Genomic DNA, 24,443 nt, shown 5'->3' with positions numbered 1-24,443 from the left:
AGTGTACTATGTTTACATATTCTGTTGCGCTGCTGCAAGTAAGAATTTCATTGTTCTATCTATAACATATGACAATAAAACACTCTTGACTGCTCTAGTATCAAGCAGCCAATAAGTGAACTTGTCATTGTGAACCAAACAATGACTGGCTACTTGTTAATCTAGTAAGAGCAAGTTCCTTCAATACAGGGAACCTGCTCCATATTTTCATCAGCGCAGCCAAGTACACATGCAACTGGTAAACTTTACATGCCACCTGGTAGAACTTCATGGATAGATAAAATTCACAGATCAGCTTACAAATGTTGCACTAAAGCCAAAAACATTGAGATTTTTCAAAGAAACTTGCATGAAACAGCTATGCTGTTTGGTACATTTTTAATACCTGCGTAACTTAAGACAACGGTTTTGATATTTCAACTTGAAACAATTAAACACTGACTTTTAAATATAAAACTCCACAATCGTCAGATTGACAACGCTGGCAGGACCTGAACACCGTAATTCGTGAAAATTACATTACCATGACATTTCCAGCGATGCTGGTTATTTGCAGAGCTAAAGGAAGCACGTTGAGTTCACACATGATCTGCAGGATGTATTTTGTATCCATCCAGGTATTCTCAAGCAGGCGCACGAGTCCTGGAGAGTCACTAGTAGAACAGAAGTTGAAATGAAAAATCCATCACAACACAGCAGCAGACACAGGCAACACTGGCTACCACATTAATTTCCTGCAACAACTTCAATGCAAGGTACAGGTCCACCAACCGATTTCCCGGCAACTGTTGATCCAATGCCTCCTTTAACCCAAACAAAATTACATGAGCGCACTTTAAACCCCCCCCCCCCCCCCCCCCCCCCGGAAATCCCCTCGACAATGTGGCGTCTCGGCCGGGTGAGGCGGCCAATCTCTACCACGTCGGGACTTACACGGCTGATCGAATTTGCCCCCTGCGGCCGGGGCTCTGGAACTCCGGCACAGCCAGAGCCAGCAGATCCGTTTCCACGTCTGACATCCGAGGCCAACTTTGCAGACCGGTATCTCGGTCCCCCAAGGCAGTGACCTCTGCTAGCCCTGAAAAACGGATAATAGGGCAAGACTCTGGAACCAAATGTAGCCAAAAATTGGTGGAGGACCTGCACTGCCTCCACACTCTGGAATCCCATTCAGGCCCTGTTTGTGTGGATAGTTTTGGTTTTAGAGACAGCGTAGAAACAGGCCCTTCGGCCAACTGAGTCCATGCCGACCAGCGATCATCCGTACACCAGTCTATCCTTCACACAAGGAGTGTGGGCAGAAATCGAAGCACCCGCAGGAAACCCAGTCACATGGAAAACGTACAAACTCCATACAGACAGCAACCGAGATCAGGATTTAACCTGGGTCTCTCGCGCTATAAGGCAGCAACTCTACCGCTGTATCGCTGTGCCGCTCTAAAGCCTGCATGCTTGCCATGTGATTGCATGGAATTTCCAGATTCTGCAGATACCTCAAGGGCAATTAGAATGATAAATTAATTAGTGAATGGTCACATGTGTAGAAATGAATCGCGGAATCTGGGAAGAGTTGGTCGGAATGTGGGAGAGAATAAAATGGGATAAGTGCAGAACTATTGTAAATGGGTGCTTGTACTCAGTGGGCCAGTGCTTGAGACCTTGCTATCTGCCTCTATTACTTTAACAAGCTTGATGAAATATATTAGGCTTTATCCTACAATTCTAAATCATATCCCATCAGGGTGGTTTCCATCGGTTTACATAGAAACATTGAAAATAGGTGCAGGAGTACCTTCGAGCCAGCACCGCCATTCAATATGGCCATGGCTGATCATCCAAAATCATTACCCCCTTCCTGCTTTTCTCCCCATATCCCTTGATTCCTTTAGCCCTAAGAGCTAAATCTAACTCTCTCGTCACAGACAGTTGCATTCTCTGCACAAAAATGGTGTTGAAGCAATCAGTTATGCAACTTATTGGAATGTTCCCGCTGTCAGCTTCACTGAAAAGGACGAGATGCATTGCGAGCTAGAACTGTAAACTGCGTGGAGTTCGGGTCCTCCCTCCCTCCCCATGTCATCATCATCATGAGCTGCAAGTCAGACAGTGTGGGAAAATGTTGTCCACTAATTTGGTCACCAGTTACAATCACGTGACATTTGCCATCACGCCATGCAGCAGAGAGAAAATCATTGAAGTGCTCACAAGCAATAGATCTGACGTCATTACAGAAAGGAATTGGAGATTGAGGGGAGACGTGATGGAAGTATATCAACTTATGAGAGGCATAGATAGGGTAGACAAGTCAGAACTTTTTTCCCCAGGGTGGAAAGTCCAACATAGCTGTAAGGTGAGAGGGGCAAATATTAATGCGGATGCACGGAGCAAGTTTAAAAAAAGAGAGTAGTGGGGGCCTGGAACACTTTGTTAGGGGTGGTGGTGGAAGTGGATATGACAGTGGTGTTTAAGAGGCTTTTAGATAAACACGTGGAAGTGCAGGGAATAGCGGGGTATGGATCATGTACAGGCAGATGAGATCAGTTTAACTTGGCCTCATGTTCGACACAAACATTGTGGGCTGAAGGGCCTGTTCCTGTACTGTTCTATGTTCTATTATCTAATCACTATGGATTGAAGGAAGTTTTCAACCAGAAATCTAGAGTTGAAATCTAATATAACGTTGAACAGCCTGAGCTCCAGCACTTTCCCTTCTGCCCTTGACTCAATTACATGAAGATTTGTAGAATAACATTATAATTTCACTTGCAAACAAAAAAATACTCTTACTCAGAACTCTTTGATTTGGCCTCTTCATCATTACATATTAGCACTTTTTTTTTTTGCACTACTTCAGATTGCATTACCAACCTTGCACCATTCCAGTCTTATATTTGTTATTGTATTTATTGTTGCACCTACCATTACTGTGTATAGCTCACTCTGTGAGCTTCATGCAAACAAGGAAGTTCATTGTATCCTGTCATATCAGAATAAACTAATCTGATTTAAAAAAAGCTGTGAGAAAACCTACAACTGTCGCTCACCTGTAAAAATGTCGAATATTTTCAGCTGGAATAACATCCCTCTCTGTTTTGAGGATCTGGTGGACAAGTTCAGTTAAACTGTAGCTCTTGCACCGGATCAACTCTTTAGCGGAAATTTCAACGTCACATATCAGCCTGCCGCAAGCTGCATTCTTCTCTGCAAACCCTCCACGGCCCTTCAATAAGAAAGCGATGATAAGTTAAATAAGTGAGAGAAAGATCGCATCTGCAAAAGGGGAAGCGCGGATGATCAGAGCCAATTAATATGTAGGTTGGTATTTTTCTGCTGCGTTACATCAACAAGAGGAGGCTCGGTGGCGCAGTGGTAGAGTTGCTGCATTACAGCGCTGGCAGCGCCGGAGGCCCGGATTCCATCCCGACTTAGGGTGCTGTCTATACAGAATTTGCACCTTAACCCCGTGACCGCGTAGGTTTTCTCCGAGATCTTCAGTTTCCTCCCACACTCTAAAGACGTACAGGTTTGTTGGTTCTTTGACTTGGTATAAGTGTAAATTGTCCCTGGTGTGCGTAGGATAGTGTTAATGTGCAGGGATTGCTGGTCGGTGCGGACTCGCTGGGCCGAAGGGGCCGCTTCCGTGTTGTATCTCTAAACTAAATTAAATGGGATGGTCAGTGGTGCAGCGGTAGAGTTGCTGCCTCACAGCACCAGAGACCTGGGTTCAATCTTTACTACAGGTGCTGACACATTTAATGTGACTTTATACAGCCAGCCTTCCTGACCACTGTGGTCAACATTAAAGAAAAATGCAACTTAATACACGGGGACACAGGAAATTTACCACTGAGGTCAGTTATATGGACAAAAGTAGGACATTATGTAGTTTGACATCACCTACACCTCAGTGAATTGTTCAGAACAGCCAAGGGAGTTGAGGACAAAGGCAAGACAATCGTGAAGGCAACATTGGACGTTGGCCAAACAATAGAACATGACAATTATGCACACACTTTATTTTCATAACTTAATTTAACGTAGTACAACATAACTTTGTTACTTTAGAATTACATGTACCTTGAAGTCAGTTATGTTAAACTACGTTAAATTAAGTTATGTAAAGACCCAAACTTTGGCTGCACAAGAATACCAAATATAATAATTCAATGACACTTTATTAGGCTGCACAAGACTATAATACGGACATAGAAGTGCTGGAGGAAGCAGCATAAAGCGTTTCACCAGGTCAGTCCTAAATCTGAGGTGATTACAGCTATCATGAAAGATTGATGAGATTTGGTCTCCTATCTTTAGCAAAAAAGAGACTTAAATGGGGTTCAGGAAGTCTTTATAAGACAGTGTGTAAAGGGAGCGTTGGAAGATTGTTTTTATTTGTGAGAGAATCAAAATCTAGAGAGCATAAATACAATAAAGGGAAATGAAAGGAAGTGTCTTCACTCAGTGGTTGAAATGTATAACTCATCCCCAGAGGGCAGCAGTTGCAACAAATAGCTAATTGCCTTTCAAAAAGAAACTAAATTAGTATGCAAGAAAAGGGACAAGGAATTTCTGCTGTAAAGCTAAGAACGTCCGCGTGGAAGTTGGAACACCCGCTATGGCTGGTTTCAGTGCTGTCTATTTTAAGTAATTTGGCGTGATGTGGGATCACATGCAAACAGAAGCTCGGTTCCTTCTTGAGAAATTAATGAAGAGGTTAAAGCTTTTATTGTCCATTCCTAAACTTTACAAAGCAGTTAAGAGTTAATTGGACTCTAGACTCAGATTGGGTAACAATGGCAACTTGCCTTCCCTCAAGCATTTTAATAAACCAAATAATTTATCTTTGATAACTCATGTTAATACTCATCTTTAAAAAAAATAAAAATCAATATTACCTAAATTTAAATGATCTAGCTCCCATGGTGGGATTCAAACTGTTTCAATGGTCCTGAACTCAGACTAAGCTCAGTAAGCTAACTACTAAATGACCATAACCCAAATATTACAACCACAATAATTAGAGAGACTACATTAAAATGCGCCCTCCTACAATTCACTTTGGAAGCAGCTGAATGAGGAGATGCAGAGTTTAGTTTAGAGATGTTGCAGGCCGATGCGAGACCAGGCAGATCATCGATCAAATGTTCACACTAGGGCTATATTATTCCACTTTCTCATCCACCCCTTGCACGCTGGAGAACATATTTTACAGTGGCCAATTAACCTCCATACCTGCACATCTTTGAGATGTGGAAGCCAATTTACAGAAGCCAATTAATCTACAAACTCGCACGCCTTTGTAATGCGAGGGGAAACTGGAGCACCCGGAAGAAACCCACGTGGGCTGGGGGAGAACATGCAAACTCCACACAGACAGCACCCGAGGTCAGGGCTGAACCTCGGTCTCTGGCGCTGTGAGGCAGCAGCTCTTCCCAGCTGCGCTTCAGTGCTGTCCTCCCAGCTTCAAGAATAATCTAGCCCCTCACTATTACAACGTAAATTAGTTTGATTAATTCGTCTGATAAACAAAAAGGAATTCCAATGAATGATTTAAAAGCATCCAATTTAATGAATATTAAATTGTCTTTTTTGTTTTTTTGTTTGTCATTTGCACAAAAGTCCGCGAGCATTGCCACTTTCATTTCGCTGCACATCTCATATGTGTATGTGACAAATAAACTTGACTTGACTTGACTTGACTAGTAATATCACAATGATGTGGACACCTTTATTAAGGTAGTAAATCCTCTCCAGTAACAGAAATTAACAAAAAAAAAGCCCAGCATTTTAAAGGTTACTGCAAGAACATCACACCAAGCCCCACTGAACAATTTTTATAACATTAGCAATACTTATTCTCACAACTTAGCATTAAGGGTGTCATTGTACAGATTGCTAATTTATGTTTTTTAAATGTAGCTACGATGACAAGTGTTTTCTCCTTCACTTTGCATGTGGGATAATACTTAGCATTCCCAGGTCACATATTGTGTGGGTTTCCATTAGAGTGGTAATGGCATTCCATTATTTAGTCTGTTAGCATATATCAAGTGCATAATGACACTGGGTTAAAAGCATTTTTACCAATATAAGCGGCAATCTACTTCCATTACTTGTTCACATTGCTGTATAAAACATAACTATAACTTCATTTATTTTATTGACGCTCTCTGGCAGATTGTAAATTTCTCATTCTGAGAAAGCCAGAGATGCCTTACCCCAAGTTTAGGCATAGCAGATCTCCTCAAGCGACCAATCTTTGACCAGTGAGGAACTTTGCAGGCATTAATTCTTTGTAGCAGGACATCAAGATCAAATCCATAAATATCATGGCCCTGAAAGTAAGGACACAGAGATTAAATAATAATATTCGCTCAACAACAAGCCAATAACCAAGATTTTCCAAAGAAATGCTGGCAGTTTGCTGCTGAAGTGTCATAAGATTGGACCTCCCACTAGAACACAGAAGTCTGTACTCCAGGGCACTTCAGAGTGAAGCGGTGGAGTGCAATTATCTGCAATTCCTCAATGCTTATGTGTGGTCTGAAATAATAACAGAAAATGCTGTAAATACTCAGCTGGTCAGGCCACGTAAATTGGAAAAAAAAACAAAACAGGGTCAACGTTTAAGTTCTGAACTGAGGAAGAGACAGAGGAAATATGGAAACAAAGAACTGCAATGCTGGTTTATACCAAAGATAGATAGACACAAAGTGCTGGAGTAACTCAGTGGGTCAGGCAGCATCTCCGGAGAGAAAAGATGGTGACATTTCGGGGCAGGACCCTTCTTCAGACTGAAAAGGGTCCCGAAACATCACCTATCCTTTGGGGTGGGAGATTGCAACCTTCACGTGGTCCGCCCTGTTTAGACGAATGCAATCAACCTGGCGTGTACAATCAAATAAAATCAAATAGAACAAGTTGCCCCACAACTTTAGGCTGTGCATGCCTGACACAAGAAGAAGACCCATCCTTTTTCTCCAGAGATATTGACTAATTTACTTACTCCAGCACTTTATGTCTATGAGAGACAGAAGAAGCTTGTTAAGCTGCATGGAGAGTGGAGGAGGGGATGTCTCCATGTGGTTAAAAGCCTAACAACAATCTTCTGTCCTCCAACCAACTTAATGAACGTCTTTTGTTTCCTTCCCAGTTCTGATGAATTGTGTTTCTTTACACACAGATGCAGCCCGTCATGCTGAGTGTTTCCAGTATTGTCTCTTTTTATTTTAGATTCCCAGTTCATGGAATTTATTTTTCCATTTTTGCTTATGGGTCTGTTGGAGCAGCTCCACAAATGTCATAAAGAAGAATAGCTGCACGGATATGGAGCAACTTCTTTTAAATTTAGTTTGCTTGCACGTTTTTAAATTGGCAATCTTTTATAATTAAGAGTTTTACATCCTTAATAGCTGTCAATGTTGCAAAATATCAAAGACGTCCTGAAACATTCAATGCCCTGTGCTTTGACATCTGCCGAAGTCAGGGCATGGCTTTATTGGTGTGATTAGTTTTGGTGACTAATGGGAGGCACAGCAGTAGAGTTGCTGCCTTATAATAGTGCCAGAGATCCGGGTTTGATCCTGACCTCGGGGACTGGCTGTACGAAGTTTGGAACAAATTTGTATGTTCTCCATGTGACCACGTGGGCTTTATCTATATATCTATTACTAAAACGCTGTGTGTGTGCGTGCGTGTGTGTGTGCGTGCGTGTGTGTGCACGTGCATGTGTGAGTGCGCGCAATGTTTTATTTTTAGGTGCCTGGCCTCACAAAGGAGACCCAACGGCTCCAGGGGTAAGTTTCATTCTATTTTACAAGCGCTTCCAAGGGTCCTCTATTCATTTTATTGACTTTAACAATTTCAGTAGGCAGTGCGGGTTCGTCAGCCACGCATGCGCAGTTTGGTGAAATATTGAGTTGGGGGAGCGGTTCCAACCGGTCTGCACGTGGCCTAGTAATAACTAATGTCAAATATTGTTGCCTATCCATGCCCTCCATAGATGTTGCCTGACCCTCTGAGTTATTCAGGCAGTGTGTTTTTAAAAAGTCATTTACAATTATATTAACCGAAGCTAACTTTATAGTTAATTAATTATCTATACTTTACTTTCCACACTTACATGTACTAAAGTTTTTCCCCCCATCTTCTGCAAACATATTTTTTAAGCCATTAAGACGCCATCAATGACAGCATTCACCATGAAAGTCGCGCACTCAGATAATCATGCACACCATGACTGCTCATTTCCCATATTACCAAACATAGCACTGCTCGATTTGGGTGTTTTATTTGGTCAATTATTGCTAAATATTTTAATCAACAAATGGGTCACATTGTTCTCAAATTCCAGAAATAATTTTGATAAATTAAGAACATAATAAATAATCAGAAGCAACTTCAAAAAAAATAATTATAATTCATTCCAAAGAAAGTTAGACATTAACATGAGGTTAAAAAAAACCTCAGAATCAAATTAAATTAAATTTGTTTGGCCTGGATGTACTTGGACACAGAGACATTCTGAAAAGGCAGCACTCCAGAAATTGGGGATGATTTGTGCCACGTCGGTACAGTGGTAAATAGATATAAAACCTTCAGCGTTTCTGTAATTAAATATTCACGGTGGTGACCACACTTTTCATTGGTAGCTGTGAACTTTATTATTCTTGATCTCTTGGGTCGACGTTAGAAAATATTATTTAAAATTTTCGACTCACCACAAGGACATCAGGGTCAATCTTGTGAATCTTTGCCAGGAAAAAGCCCAAAAGAGTCCTCTCAGTAGCAGCAATCTCAACTTTGGCATTCTGAAACAAAACATAAATCAGCTCAACCGTTTTAATTAAAGCACAACTGCTTTTTGTCTAGAATTTAAACAAGCAAGTTAACGCACCCTCTCCATGCTGACACTGGGTCATTGCTAAACGTCCAGCTGAAATGGAGGAGGTCTACTTTGAGAGGCCAAGCGATCACTTGAAATGCAGGCAGTTTAAGGTTTTCTGATTATTATCCACTGTTGACTTTGAAGCAGCCAGCATACATTGGTTCTCTAAAAAAAACCTTTCTACTCCGTAAAGTATTTCAAATATTTTTAACAATTACATGTACTATTAACGCAGTTAATTACCCCGAGTTTTTCAATAGGAAGCATATACTTATTCGGAAGAACTGAAATTAATTTATTTGATCAACAGGGCTGATTGATCAGCCATTTTAGGAGTGGGGGCTGAATATCAAGCTTCTGAATGTCAGTGCAAAGTGAAATCAAGCTAACAAGAAGATTGTCACTTTTAAAATTAAGGCAGAAATTAAATACCTCAACTCATTTTGTCACCCAGGCACATAAAAGTAACTTTAAAACCAGGTCACAATATTGCAGAATGTCCATTGCAGAATGTCCATTGCACTCCATAGATGCTGCCTCACCCGCTGAGTTTCTCCAGCATTTTTGTTTACCTTCGATTTTCCAGCATCTGCAGTTCCTTCTTAAACATTATCTGCTGCAATCGTTTCAGACAGTAGAGGGCACAAGCAAGTTAACATCGCCGTGTGGACTTTCAGATGGCAATATCAAAACTTGAAGCATTACAATGTTGTTCATGGTTCCTTTCTGATCAGCTGGGTGCTGCTAACACATTCGTTTTGAGATTGTTATCATTGTTCTTCCAGCGCATTCACCTTTTAAATCTGTGTTCAGACACTCAACTTGCAAAAACCTTTCATCTTGACTCTTGAGACAAGAATATATTTAGCAAAAGACCCACAGCTCAAGACACTCATCTTTCCTTTTTAGTTTGTTTATAGTATTACTCACCACATTTTAAAAACAGTAAAATTGATGACTAAGAGTAAAATCATTTTCCTTTTCTTTAAATACAGCATGGCATGTCTGCCATGTGACATTGGGTTATGAAAACAGTGAAATTGGCCATTATATTAACAGATAGGGGGAAAATGGTGCAGCTGCTAAAATAAATAGCCACCATAATTCAAGGCAAATATTAGCTAAAATATTTTTAAATAATGCTTTGTAAATTAAAATGGATCTTATCCTTATTAGTGGTCAGCGCAATACAAAATTCATCACAAAAACATCCAATAATGTGTCTTAATGGACATTTTGACCCAGCATCATTGATTTTTTTTCCCCTTCACTTTTAAAACCATTTTTCCCAATAATGTTCTGAAAATAATTTGCCTGGGAGAAGTTCAAACAGTTCATGAAACACATAATTACAGTCAAATTGTACTACATGTGGGGTCACACCTCAAAATGTTTTGCAAAGCCACTTACTATCAATGCGAAATTTGAATTTAAAGTTTAACACACCCCATGGTGAAGCTGAGCAAGACCCACCCTAAAGCTGCTCCCCACCCTTCCTTCGGATATTCACAGTTCCACTGATGGATTGGACCCCATTACTCGATGGAATATAAATGTTTTTTGGGGCCAAGTCTTATGCATCAAGACATTCGCATTCAATATACTTTCCCTGCGTAGAAAGGAACTGTAGATGCTGGTATGTATCGAAGATAGACATAAAGTGCTGGAGTAACTCAGTGGGTCAGGCAGCATCACTGGAGAAAAAGGGCGTTTTGGGTTAGGAAGATGAGCCCCAAAATGATCAGGGAAAACAAATGACAATTTCCAAATCATTCCTGAAGAACTAAAGCATTTAAAACCAACTCAAAAAACACCCAGCAGACATAATTAATTAAATAACAGAGGTTAAACACTTTACATTATCTTGACAACACCTAAAGCAAAAAAAAGTATTAATTTGTTCTTTTTAAATGACTTTACCAATAAGTAAAAGAGAGGCAAAATGACCTCTTGTAAGAAACTAAGATGAAACATCTATTTATTTAATTGCCCATCGTGAACCAAGATAAATTTGTACTATTAAAATTTGATAGAAAAAAAGTTCTCCGTTTGCCTAGTTTGTCTCCTCTGCTGAAGAAGCCAGGTATTATGTTATTCCCCCTGAGACACATCAGTCAGCTGATGAGCTTCAGCAGCAGAACATGTGAGCAAGTATCAGGGGGCTATAACACTGAAGGTGAGTGGTCCTGACCCATACACTCTGCTGGGGACACTGAATAATGACTGGATATGGGCACACTTTTATTTTGCTCAACTTAATAAGTTACTATCTATTCAACTAAATCAGTGCAGATGGTAATGGAGCAGATGGTACCTTTCCAATATACCACAAGGCAATGTACCTCAATTCCCCAAAAGGCAGTTCAGAGAAGATAACCTTGATCATATTTTTTGTTCCAGCTTCACACATTTGTCAATTAGTCAGGCCGATCTATCAATTTATTTGAAGGTAATTTTCTGGACCTGTTTAAATCCTATTAATATATTCAAAGTGCAGACAACTAGAGAATAAAAGTACAATCTGTACAAAAACTAGGATAAAATTTCCCTTCTGAAACGCCAATTAATAATTTTACAAGTAAAATACAGACAAGAGAGAAAAACAAAAATCACTCACTTTTCTTGTCAACACGTCCCGGAAATCAAAAGGGAAAATGCAGTCACTGGGCTTGCAAATGGCTAGAAGGGGAGGAAGCATGAACGTTTTAACAAGATTTTCAGCGCAAGGTTCCTTCTTAAGAATATAATTAACAAATAAACAGGAAAAATCAAGCGCATTCTCTACTCATGTACATATCCAAGCTTTTTAAAAAGTTTTCTTTAGTTTAGTTTATTGTCACAAGTACCGAGATACAGTGAAAAGCTTTAGTTGCGTGCTAACCAGTCAGCAGAAAGACAATACATGATTACAATCGACCCTTCCACATTGCAGAAATGCTGCTGTTGGGAATAGAGATTTAAAAGAGTGGAGTGATTGTAATGTGTGATTGCAGATCCACTTGTGTGACCACCACACAGAGTCACCTGGGTTGGCACCATCTTGATCAATCTCATCGCTCATCAATGGATCAAGGTCATCACTCCCAAAGACACTGGCACTCATAACATTGTGATGTTCTCTGGGACAAAGGCCAGCTTCCAGAATTGGGCATTTCAAAAAGTATACAAATTAGTTAAACCCATGAAGACAAGAGACTGCAGATGCTGGAATCTTTAGGCTCTCTCTCACCTTGACAGCCAGAAGGGGGGCGATGTGAGGATGCTGTTCATTCATTACAGTTCAGCCTTCAACACGATAGTCCCCACCAGACTTGCTGAGAAGCTGCTGGAACTGGGACTTAACACTCCCCTGTGTGCCTGGGTCCTGGACTTTCTCACCGCCAGGCAGTTAAGATGGGAGGAAATACATCAAAGACCCTCACCCTGAGCACAGGATCCCCCCAGGGTTGCGTCCTCAGCTCCCTGCTGTATTCCCTGTACACACATGACTGTGTGGCTAGGTTCAGCTCCAACTCTATAATCAAGTTTGCTGATGGCACTGTGGTGGTGGGCCTGATCACCGAAAATAATGAGAAGGCCTTCCGGGAAGAGGTGGCTGATCTGGCACTCTGGTGTCAGGACAACAGCCTCCTCTTGAATGTCAAAAAAACTAAGGAGCTGATCGTGGACTTTAGGAAGGCACAGCATCCGAGAACGTACACGCCACTGAAGATAAATGGGGATACTGTGGATAGGGTGAGCTGCTTTAAATACCTGGGAGTCCACATCACTGAGGATCTGACATGGATATCACACGCTGCAGCACTGGTGAGTAAGGCAAGGCAGCGCCTTTACCACCTCAGGCAGCTGAGGAAATTCAGAGTCTCTCTGAGGATCCTCCAGTTCTTCTACTCAGCGGCTGTAGAAAGCATCTTGTCCGGAAACATCACAATCTGGATTGGGAACTGCTCTGCAAGAAGGCTCTGTAGAGTAGTGCGTCCAGCCGAACGCACTATGGGAACTGCACTCGCCCCTATGCAGGAACTATACATCAGAAGGTGCAGATCCAGAGCCAGCAACATTATTGGGGACCCCTTCCACCTCAGCAATGGACTATTCCAGCTGCTATGGTCAGGCAAATGCCTCCGCTGTCATGCTGTGAAAACAGAGAGGATGAGACGGAGTTTCTTCCCAGAGACCATTAGGACTGTAAACTCATATCTCACCAGGGACTAACTTACTGAACCAAACTACTGTTGTGTTGTGTCTTTTTAAAATTGCTGTTTTATTCTCTCTCACCAATATGTAATTACTGATTCTGTTCTATTATATTTTTTGCACATTCCGCAGGCATTGCCACTTTTCATTTCACTGTACATCACGTATATAAGATAAGAGAAGAGATTAGTATACAAACTTAAAGCACACGGTATTAAGGGTTCAGTATTGATGTGGATAGAGAACTGGCTGGCAGACAGGAAGCAAAGAGTAGGAGTAAACGGGTCCTTTTCAGAATGGCAGGCAGTGACTAGTGGGGTACCGCTAGGCTCAGTGCAGGGACCCCAGCTATTTACAATATATATTAATGATCTGGATGAGGGAATTGAATGCAACATCTCCAAGCTCGCGGATGACACGAAGCTGGGGGGCAGTGTTAGCTGTGAGGAGGATGCTAGGAGGCTGCAAGGTGACCTGGATAGGTTGGGTGAGTGGGCAAATGCATGACAGATGCAGTATAATGTGGATAATATGAGGTTATCCACTTTGGTAGCAAAAACAGGAAAGTAGACTATTATCTGAATGGTGGCCGATTAGGAAAAGGGGAGATGCAACGAGACCTGGGTGTCATGGTACACCAGTCATTGAAAGTAGGAATGCAGGTGCAGCAGGCAGTGAAGAAAGCAAATGGTATGCTAGCATTCATAGCAAAAGGATTTGAGTATAGGAGCAGGGAGGTTCTGCTGCAGTTGTACAGGGGCTTGGTGAGACCACACCTGGAGTATTGCGTACAATTTTGGTATCCTAATCTGAGGAAAGACATTCTTGCCATAGAGGGAGTACAGAGAAGGTTCACCAGACTGATTCCTGGGATGTCAGGACTTTCATATGAAGAAAGACTGGATAGACTTGGCTTGTACACGCTAGAATTCAGAAGATTGAGGGGGGAACTTATAGAAACTTACAAAATTCTTAAGGGGTTGGACAGGCTAGATGCAGGAAGATTGTTCCCGATGTTGGGGAAGTCCAGAACTAGGGGTCACAGTTTAAGGATAAGAGGGAAGTCTTTTAGGACCAAGATGAGAAAATCATTTTTTACACAGAGAGTGGTGAAGCTGTGGAATTCTCTGCCACAGAAGGTAGTTGAGGCCAGTTCATTGGCTATATTTAAGAGGGAGTTCAATGTGGCCCTTGTGGCTAAAGGGATCAGGGGGTATGGAGAGAAGGCAGGGATGGGATACTGAGTTGGATGATCAGCCATGATCATATCGAATGGCGGTGCAGGCTTGAAGGGCCGAATGGCCTACTCCTGCACCTATTTTCTATGTTTCTATGTATGCGTATGTGACAAATAAACTTGACTTGACTTGAAAAGCAAATTGCTGGAGGAACTCAGTGGGTCAGGCAGCATCCATGGTGGGAAATGAACAGTGAACCCTTTGGGTTGGGACCTGACAAGTCGTCTGTCCATTTCCCTCCATGGATACTGCCTGACCACACTAACTTCCTCCAGCAATTTTTTTTTTTTTTTTAATGAAGTACATGCTTGAGTTATACAACTGAGCCAGGCTGCAGGAGATGTTAGCATAAGCATAACTCAAAGGAATGACAGCTTAGCTGGTGATATCATTAAATGCCCAGATGCCAATATTGAAGGTTTTATCATTATTCGCTTGTTACCCAAAACCAAGCTACATATCAAGTGTGAAAGTAAAAATAAGTAAACTTCCAACTGTAGCTATTTATAAAATAGTGCGCTAATCATTACAAAATGCAATAAATACAAGTGCATTGTGGAAAATAATTATAATTTTGCACTTGGTGTCAACATTATGCGTAGGTTACACCAGAGCAAAACTTCAAAAGCTGTCTTTACATTAAAAAAACATCGATACCGGACAACAGTGACATTCCATTTATTCTCGCACCAACCTCTTTGCTGGTTTCCCGGACAATGTGCAATTGGTATGAATTACTGGTAAGGCCATGCCGATGAATAATTAAGTGGATTACGACTAACCAAACTCATTTCATTAAAGATGTCGGTACAAGAGTGACTTCCTTGCGTGGCTCCTGGCTCAACAAACCCAATCTTGATACTAGGTCTGCTTTTAATACTGATGGCACCTCGCAGCCCAATCCACCAATAAAATAATACAAAAGCACATGTCTACGTTGAATACTTCCTTGAAGATACTCACCACAGAAGTGAGCCTGGAATGGAGGCTGGGGTGCAGCCTTGTCCAGTGGAAACTTTTGATGAACTAAAGCTGCCAAGGCCACGATCTGGAACAGAAGGAGATGGATAAATAGATTTTGTCTGGAGGCTTACCATGAAAGCACTTCTTTAAATTGCATACATTGTAAATCACAGCTAAAGCCGTCTTGCTTTGCTCTACCTGTGATTCATTGTTATTTTTATGAGTACACAAAAATACAGAGAACATCAGTCTGAAGAAGAATAAGCAGGGTTTAATTAACAATGAATCAGTGTCAAACACTTGCTCAAAGCATCCACACTAAGTGTTCATTATATTCTGTTAACCCAGGAAACTTTGCCGTTTGAACATAAACATTAAGTGAAATATGGTGCCATTCTGGCATCTGAGTGAGAAGATCCTGTCCCATTCCAGAGACATCAGCAAAAAAGGTGCAGTGGTGCAACAGTGGAGTTGCTGCCTTACAGCACCAGACCCAGGTTCGATCCTGGCAAAGGGTGCTGTCTGTACACAGTTTGTACATTCTCCCTGTGACCATGTGGGTTTTCTCCAGGTGCTCCGGTTTCCCGCCACATTCCAAAGATGTGCATGTTTCTAGGCTAATTGACTTCTGTAAATTATTCCTAGTGTGTAGGATAGTGCTAATGTACAGGGTGATCGCTGGTCCGCAGACTCGGGCCGAAGGCCCTGATTCTATGCTGCATCTCTAAACTAAACACAAGACTAACACTTTGGTGCAGTACTGAGAGAGTGCAGCCTTTCTGCTAAATGATTACAAAGAAGCCTTATGTGGATGCAAAGACTTTGAGAACCATTCCAAAGAGATGGCATTGACCAGATTGTGTCAATGTCACCATACAAACATACAAGTTAAAGCAGGAACAGGCTAGTCAGTCCATGCTCTGCCGTTCAATACAATCATCACTGATCTAACTGTCACCTCAACTTCACGCACTCACCATCCGCTGGTAACCTTTCACCCTCTTGCCTCTCAAGGGAGTGAGTGGAAACCTCTCCCATACTGCCCCAAAAATATTCTGCTTCCACCATTGAAGAAGAGGTACAAAGACGTTGGAAGAAAAAACTTCATCCGTCTTTCATGGGTGACCCCTTATTTCTGGATTGTCCTGGAAGAGGAAACATCCTATCCACATCCACCTGTCAAGACAGGTCATGGTTTAAATGGTTCAGTCAAGACTTCTCTCGCTCCAGTGGATACAACTCAGTTTTCCCAACCATTCCTCATGAGAGTCTTACAGTCATTCAGTGTAGAAACAGGCCCCTCGGCCCAACTTCCCCCTTCACCATAAGCCTATGTCCTCTGGTTCTCGACTCCCCTACTCTGGGCAAGTGACACCGTGCGTCCATCTATTTCTCTCATGATTTGATACACCTCTATAAGATCATTAGGCAAAGCCCAATGAACATCACAAAAGGGAGGGTCAAAGGTCAATTTCTGTCAAGTCAAACTGAAATGAAAGAACAGGTGCAGAGAAATGCTACAATTGAAATCACGAGACAGTGATTAAAGTGGGCGGAACCCCAGCCTGCCGAGTTCTGCCCGGGGGTCAAAAGGGCACACAGCACCAGAAGCCAGGGAAGAAGAGAGAAGAGACTTGCGAGCAGAGAACTTGAACAGTAAATCAAAAGGACTGTCCGAAAAGACTGCCGCGAGAGCCAGAAAAGGCAAGCAGGACTGATTTTCTACAGACCCGATTGGCAGCCGGTTTTTCACCTGTTAAAGACCAAAACTGATAAAGACCAAAACTGATAAAGACCAAAAATGGTAAAGACTAAAACTGCTAAAAACTGCTAAGGACTAATCTGCCAAAATAAAAGAAGGAGAAAATAAAAAAGGTGGAAAAGAAGTGTTTGGTCTGAGTGAATCCAGTTCATCATTTCGGGGTAGATAAATCAAATCCCTTTCAAGCGGGGAAACTGCAAAAACATTAGAAGACTTGACAGTGAAAAACCGCTGTGACCAGGAGACTCCAGTGAAAAACCGGGCGGGGCCAGGAGATCTGGAAACCTGGAAAAGAGACAGTTAAATCAAGATAAATCATGGCTGATGAAGTTGCTGGAAAGTCAGCTGAGCAGCTCAAGCTGAAGAGGACAACAGCAAAACGGGCATTATCTCGCCTTGTTAACAGCATCATTAGGAACCATGAAGAAATGTCTGAAGAGGAGCTCAGGAACAATTTCAACAAACTCATGCAGGAGGCCGAAAAAGTCATGGAAGCCAATGACGATGTGGAGGCTGGACTCATTGCAGAGCTGGAGGCGGAGCTGGACGCAGATGAAGAAACTGTGTTAACTGAACAGCAAAATGCCGACCTGGCAAAGACTGCAAAGGAGTGTGAGTCGAAACTAAAAGAGGTCAAAGGGCTCATCCAGGACACTCTATGGGCAAACTGTGGAAATGTTGAATTATCCACCTCACTACAGACAGCAGATGGTGCATGTGAACTTGCTGCTGCCACCGCACCATCAAATAGCAACCAAGAAGCATATGAATTCATGCTTAACCACCTGCAGAAACTGGTACAGACTGCAAAGGAGACGTACAGTCGGTGGAAATGTTGGGTCCCTCTGGATGAGCAAGAGAGCTTCCAGAAACACCTAAGAACACTCGAGCTTCTCGTCCCCAAGCTGGTTTCCAGGAAGGCTGACTTCATACAGGCAAGAATAAAGAAGGACGCTGAAGGATTAGCACAAGCGGCGAAAGCTTTCAATTATCCTTCACCAGCCATCAGACTGAGGCCCACGGCCCTTCCTAAGTTTACTGGAAACAAGCGTGACTTTTATAGATGGAGGAAGGATTGAGAAGCACTGCAAAAGCAAGGTGAACCCACTGGATCAAATGAGGTGAAGAAGGTTCAATTGCTGGACAGTTTGGAGGACAAAATTACAAGAGACCTCCGCCTCACAAGTTATAACACTGCAGATGATATCTTTCGTGTCCTAGAGAACCGGTTTGGAAATCAAACAGCTATTGCTATTGAGATAGTGGAGGAGCTTCAGGGAATCCCACCTGTCAGAGGACATCAGCCACGTAAAATAGTGGAATTAATTCAAGCTGTGGAAAAGGCGCTTAATGACTTGAGCGATCTCGGAGACACAGGCGCTATTAAGAATCCACTGATGACAAAATCAATTGAAACCAAGCTCCCAGAAACCCTCAAGAAAGAATGGCTGGTTTATGTAGCTGACAAGAGGAATGCTGTGGCACCAGAGAAACGGTTTGACAGTCTCTTGTCATTTCTCAAAGAGCAGGAGAGCATATACGAACAGCTCGAGCAACTGAGGGACGAGGAGCCGAGTAGAAAGGAAACTCGGACTGAACCAAGACATGCCAGAACCAAGTCTACCAAGTCAGGAAATGACCACACAAGTTGTGTAGTCTGTGGTGACGTAAAGCATAAAAGAAAGCTGTACTTCTGCAAGCAGTTTCGAGGGCTAAAGCTGACAGAGAAAAGAGCTGCAGTAAAGAAGTTGGGAGCATGCAAAAAGTGTCTTGAAGTTCATGATGATGGTTCATATTGCAAACCTGCATATCTGTGTAAAAATCAAATCTGCAAGGATGAACAGAATCCTGAGCATCATTTTTATCTGTGCCCCAATTATGAGATGAGGAAAAGCAGTGTGGATCAGAGAAGGAGTAAATTTGGTCCAGAGGAAGATAAAGGCAAGAAGAAATATACAGTGGACCAAGAGGAGTTTTTCAGCAAACTTCCACCAGAGTTGGCAAGACAATGCCGAGATGTGTTCTCGAACGCTGCATCAAGAGCCTTCAACACTGCAAAGCATCAGCCAAGCCTCCTAAAGGAAGGTGGACTGCAAGAGCATCCAGTGATTATGATGCTTTTGGAGGTCATAGCAAATGCTGGACAAAAGGTTGGGACATTAATTGACGGCTTCAGATACCAACTACATAACTCACAAGGCTGCGAGTAGACTGAACCTTAGGAGTGAAGACATCACGCTTATCGTCCATGGAGTTGGGGGGAATGAAGGTCCACGTAGAGACGATGCGCTACCTTCTAAAGATCCGAGTGAAGACTCCCAAGGGCACACTCAAGTCGCACCAGTTAGTTTGTTATGGATTGGACAGCATTGCAGATGTTCACAAACATGTGACACCACAGCAGCTGCAAAAGTTCTTTCCAGACGTCCCACTTGAGGAACTTGTGAGACCAAAAGAGATACATTTGCTCATAAGCCATAGAGAAGGTCAGCTAGCGCCTCAGAGGATTAGAACTGTTGGAGATCTCATTCTGTGGGATGGACCACTGGGAAAGACTGTTGGAGGTTGTCATCCTGAGCTGTTTGAGAAGCTTACCATGTCAGCCCACATGTCCAAAACACACTTCGCAAGATCAATGAGAGCAGCTGCTTTAAAGTATGAGGAGCTCACTGCCCCAGTCCCTGAGGAACTTTCACCAAACGGACAGGTCGCCGTCAAAGTCCAGAAGTCACGTACATCAACCGCCAATCGGGACTTCTTGGATTGGTGGAAGTGGGATAGCATTGGAGCAGCATGTGAGCCAAAGTGCGGGGGTTGCCGCTGTGGAAACTGCCAGCCAGGCGGAAAAGAAATGACTCTTGCTGAAGAGAGAGAGCTCGAAGTGGTAAGGGAAGGCCTCACCTACGTAACAGGAGACCGTCACAGTAAAGACCCACATTGGCATGCTAGCTATCCTTGGTTGGAAGACCCAGCTTCTCTACCAGATAATAAAAGGACAGTGGAAGCCACATTTCTCAGGACGGAGAGGCAGCTATCCAGAGAACCTGAATGGAAAAGTGCCTACACAGCTCAGGTGCACGACATGGTGGACCGAAAGGCTGCAATCAAATTGTCCGAAGACATGATTGCAAACTGGAAGGGACCAGTGTGGTATGTGAGTCACCTTATTGCTCCAAACCCCCACTCTGTCACAACCCCAGTGAGACTAGTGTGGAACAGCAGCCAAAAGTGCGATGGTGTCAGCTTAAATGATTTGCTGATGAAAGGTCCAGACGTCCTCAACCAAATTCGCGCCGTCCTCCTCAGATTCAGAGGCGGAATCTATGCTGCTCTGGGAGACATAAAGAAGATGTATAACTCAGTCTGGTTGGAGGACCGTGAAGTACACTTACACAGATTCCTCTGGCGAGATTCCGAGGACGAGGAGCTGGGAGAGTATGCTATCACAAGAGTGAACATTGGAGACAAACCTGCGGGGTGCATTGCACAGTTGGCAATGCGTGAGACTGCTAATCTTCCTTCTTTTACCCACCTCAAGGATGAGAAGCAAGTACTCCAGAAAGACAGCTATGTTGACGACATCCTCACATCTCACAACAGCCTTGACCAGTTGAGAATCATCACAGCAAATGTGGAACGAATCCTAAAAGCTGGTGGGTTTGAGCTCAAGCCTTGGGTTCTGTCTGGCCAAAGTGGGAGGAAGGAGGACAGTGATGCTTTAAAGAAAAGCAAAACAAAAAGCATGATCCTACCAAACCAAATGCATGATGATGATAACAAGGCACTTGGTCTGGGCTACATTGTTGAAGAGGACATGCTCCACGTTATGGTGGGAATCAATTTCTCCAAGAGAAAGAAAAAGATGCGGCTTGGTCAAAGCCTTCTACAAGAGCCAATCAAAACTCAGACGCCAAATCCCCTAACAAGAAGAGAGCTTCTCAGCCAGGTAGCAGGGCTATATGACCCCATCGGCATAGTGGCTCCTGTTAAGCAAAAGGGAGCGATTCTGGTACGCAGAGCTTTCCAAGAAGCAAAAGAGGGAAGCTGTTCGGTCAGAGACACATGGGACATGGCACTCTCAGATGGACTCAGGGAGGATGCAATTAAGCTCTTTGAAGAGTACGTACAACTTGGAAAAGTCAAGTTCGTCAGGGCACTGACTCCCTCTTGCTCCGCAACTGAACCCTTGGGAATCACCTTTTCTGACGGAAGTGAGCACACCTACGGGGCAGTGATGTACCTGAGATGGGATTCAGACCATGGCCCAATTGTCAGACTTGTGGAATCCAAGGCCAAGTTAACTCCCTTGGACCACAGAGGAGACGCTGTTAAAGCTGAGATGTGCGGAGCAGTGTTCGCCTCACGCTTAAAAAAGTATTTTGAGCTACACAGTCAAATTCAAGTGGCGAAGTGGTATCATCTTGTGGATAGCCAAACAATCCTTGGTGCAATACAGCGAGAAAGCTACGGATTTCAGACATTCTTCGCCAATCGGATTGGAGAGATTCAAACAAGCACCAACATTCAGGACTGGCGGTGGATTCCTGGCCCACAAAACATCGCTGATGTAATCACCAGAGGTGCCAGCCCTCAAGACCTTGATCAGTATTCGGAATGGACCGAAGTTCCTGGTATTGCCTGTGAATGAGTGGCCAATAAAATCAGCTAAAAAACTGGCTGCCACTGCCAGAGAGAACATCAACAAGTTACAGAAGAAAGCTTTTGTTGCAGCACTATCAAGGGCCAAAGTAGAGAACCAAGAACCGGAACCAACAAGCCCAAAGAGACCACCTGCAGGGTCAGCTATTCAGAACCTTGTTGATGTCAAGCGGTACAGCATTCTAACTCGACTGATCAAGACAGTCGCATGGATTTGGAGAGCAGCGAAGAGGTTTCTTGGCAAGAACAAAGCCCTAAACAATCCAAAGTGGGAGGCCATCTCTTTGACAGGAGTCATTACAATAAGAAAACAAGAAAATGCTCTAAAATACATTTTTTGTGCTGCGCAATGGGGCACAACTTTCCCAAGCACCACAACAGATCGACTGGTAGCCTATAAAGACCAAGTTCAAACCTAGACTTCAAAGTTTGACTTTAAAGCGTCGATCTCCCAAGTGGTTCCATTGGAAGATCGAGTGGGAGGTGTCAAGTCAAACTGAAATGAAAGAACAGGTGCAGAGAAATGCTACAATTGAAATCACGAGACAGTGATTAAAGTGGGCGGAACCCCAGCCTGCCGAGTTCTGCCCGGGGGTCAAAAGGGCACACAGCACCAGAAGCCAGGGAAGAAGAGAGAAGAGACTTGCGAGCAGAGAACTTGAACAGTAAATCAAAAGGACTGTCCGAAAAGACTGCCGCGAGAGCCAGAAAAGGCAAGCAGGACTGATTTTCTACAGACCCGATTGGCAGCCGGTTTTTCACCTGTTAAAGACCAAAACTGATAAAGACCAAAACTGATAAAGACCAAAAATGGTAAAGACTAAAACTGCTAAAAACTGCTAAGGACTAATCTGCCAAAATAAAAGAAGGAGAAAATAAAAAAGGTGGAAAAGAAGTGTTTGGTCTGAGTGAATCCAGTTCATCATTTCGGGGTAGATAAATCAAATCCCTTTCAAGCGGGGAAACTGCAAAAACATTAGAAGACTTGACAATTTCACAACTGTGTTTGTGGGACCTCGCTTCTCTACAAATTAGCTGCCATATATCTACTCTACACCAGGGACTACATTCCAGAGGTAATTTGTTAACTAGTTTAGTTTATTGTCTTACGTAGCGGGATACAGTGAAAACCTTTCCTGTTGCGTGCTCTCCAGTCAGCGGAAAGACCATGCATGATTACACTGTCCACAGTGTTCAGATACAGGATAATGGGAATAACATTTAGTGCAATTTAAGTCCGATTAAATGTAGTCCAACGGTCTCCAACGAGGTAGATCAGGCCTGCTCTATAGTTGTTGGCAGGATGGTTCAGTTGCCTGATAACAGCTGGGAAGAAACTGTCCCTGAATCTTGGAGGTGTGCGTTTTCACACTTCTATAGCTCTGGCCTGAGCGGAGAGGGGAGAAGAGGGAGCGACTGTGGTGAGACTATAAGCAACTTGGGATGATCCAAGGTTGGATAAATGTAAATCTCTCAGCACCATGAAGTTATTTTACTTGTTATCCAAACACCTAAAAAGCAATTGGCAGCTCATTCAGCTGAGCATGAGATGGAGACTTTAGCCCCATTTGCTCAGATGCAAACAATTTACACATTGAAGTGATGGGTAATAAAACGATCTGGGCTAATAATGGGAAAAAAGCTTATACTCAAATTTTGGAAAAATGCTCCAATACCAACAATAAAAATGTGGATTACAAACATGTTCGAAACACTACACTTGGAAGAGATGAGACTCCTCCTAGCAGGCAAAGCAGACCACTTCCAAAAGACGTGGTCTGCATTTATGGAAATATTACAAGCATAAGGTGCAATAGTAATTTAAAATATGAATGGTACCAGGATCTGGTAACGGGGGGTATAAAATAAATTTTTAAAAAATAAATAAAAATACGGTTGTTATATCCTTTTTTGCGGAGTTTTGTGTTACAATAGAGCGATTGTTTTTCCTTTTTTTTTCTTTTCTTTCTAGGGTCTTATTTCCTTTCTTTACTTCCTTCTCTAACTTCTTCCCTAAGGGGCTATCTTTCCCCAACACTTTCCTGCACCTTCACGATCCTTGCTCACTTTCCTTACTTCTTTTATTTCTATCTTTTTTAAAGCTCGAAAAACGAAGTGGTACAACAAATGTAATAAGATATATCTGATGTGTATTATTGTAATTTACTGTACTTCTAATTAAAATAAATAAATAAATAAATAAAACTTGAGATAAAACGATCTGATCAGAGTCTCTATTCGTCTGTAGTAAGTATTTAGTGATGACAACCAGGTTGGGTTTTTTTTTCCTGCTGAATTTGACAAGAGACTTTGCACGAAGCTTGAACATTTTTAAACAAAAACCTTTCTATTCGTACTTTGAGTACTAGTCCAGAACTAAACCAGCTTTAAATATTAACGTTCTGGTGTCATTTTTATTTGTTGAACTGATCTGAAAAAACAAGATTCTTATTAAGCCTTTGGGTTTATTATTATTGAAACACCAATACTCTTAGCGCTTAGAGTTGACAATTGGTGAAAAGGAGTTGTTAATCATCAGTCATCATGTGGAAAAACCTAGCTCTGTTTACCTCATTCTGATGGGTTTTGGAATTCTGCACCGTCTTCATGCTGATGGCCATAGTGATAAGAGGAGGAGGGGCTAAATCCTTCACGACGGTCAAGTGATCAGGTTTCAGTACCACAGCCTCCACTTTGCACCAACTCATAGGATGATTGGGGAGTTCTAAAAAGGAAA

At 42.6% G+C, this 24,443-nt stretch overlaps 1 protein-coding gene across 1 annotated transcript in view; it reads right to left on the bottom strand.

The window, feature by feature from the left end:
• pola1 (DNA polymerase alpha 1, catalytic subunit) overlaps positions 1-24,443 on the bottom strand; it is a 248,098-nt gene that overhangs the window by 186,382 nt on the left and 37,273 nt on the right. Inside the window, exons 15-21 of the mRNA XM_033033174.1 lie at positions 24,277-24,431; positions 15,286-15,370; positions 11,505-11,566; positions 8,721-8,810; positions 6,219-6,335; positions 3,045-3,220; positions 524-653 (exon numbers count right to left, since the gene is read on the bottom strand). Coding sequence (XP_032889065.1) covers positions 524-653; positions 3,045-3,220; positions 6,219-6,335; positions 8,721-8,810; positions 11,505-11,566; positions 15,286-15,370; positions 24,277-24,431 — 815 coding nt within the window. The remainder of the gene's footprint in view (positions 1-523; positions 654-3,044; positions 3,221-6,218; positions 6,336-8,720; positions 8,811-11,504; positions 11,567-15,285; positions 15,371-24,276; positions 24,432-24,443) is intronic.

This window comes from Amblyraja radiata, chromosome 14 (genome assembly GCF_010909765.2).
Source record: "Amblyraja radiata isolate CabotCenter1 chromosome 14, sAmbRad1.1.pri, whole genome shotgun sequence".
Lineage (NCBI taxonomy): Eukaryota > Metazoa > Chordata > Chondrichthyes > Rajiformes > Rajidae > Amblyraja > Amblyraja radiata.
Note: the sequence above shows the minus strand (reverse complement) of the source record. Positions and strands in the feature narration are given on the sequence as shown.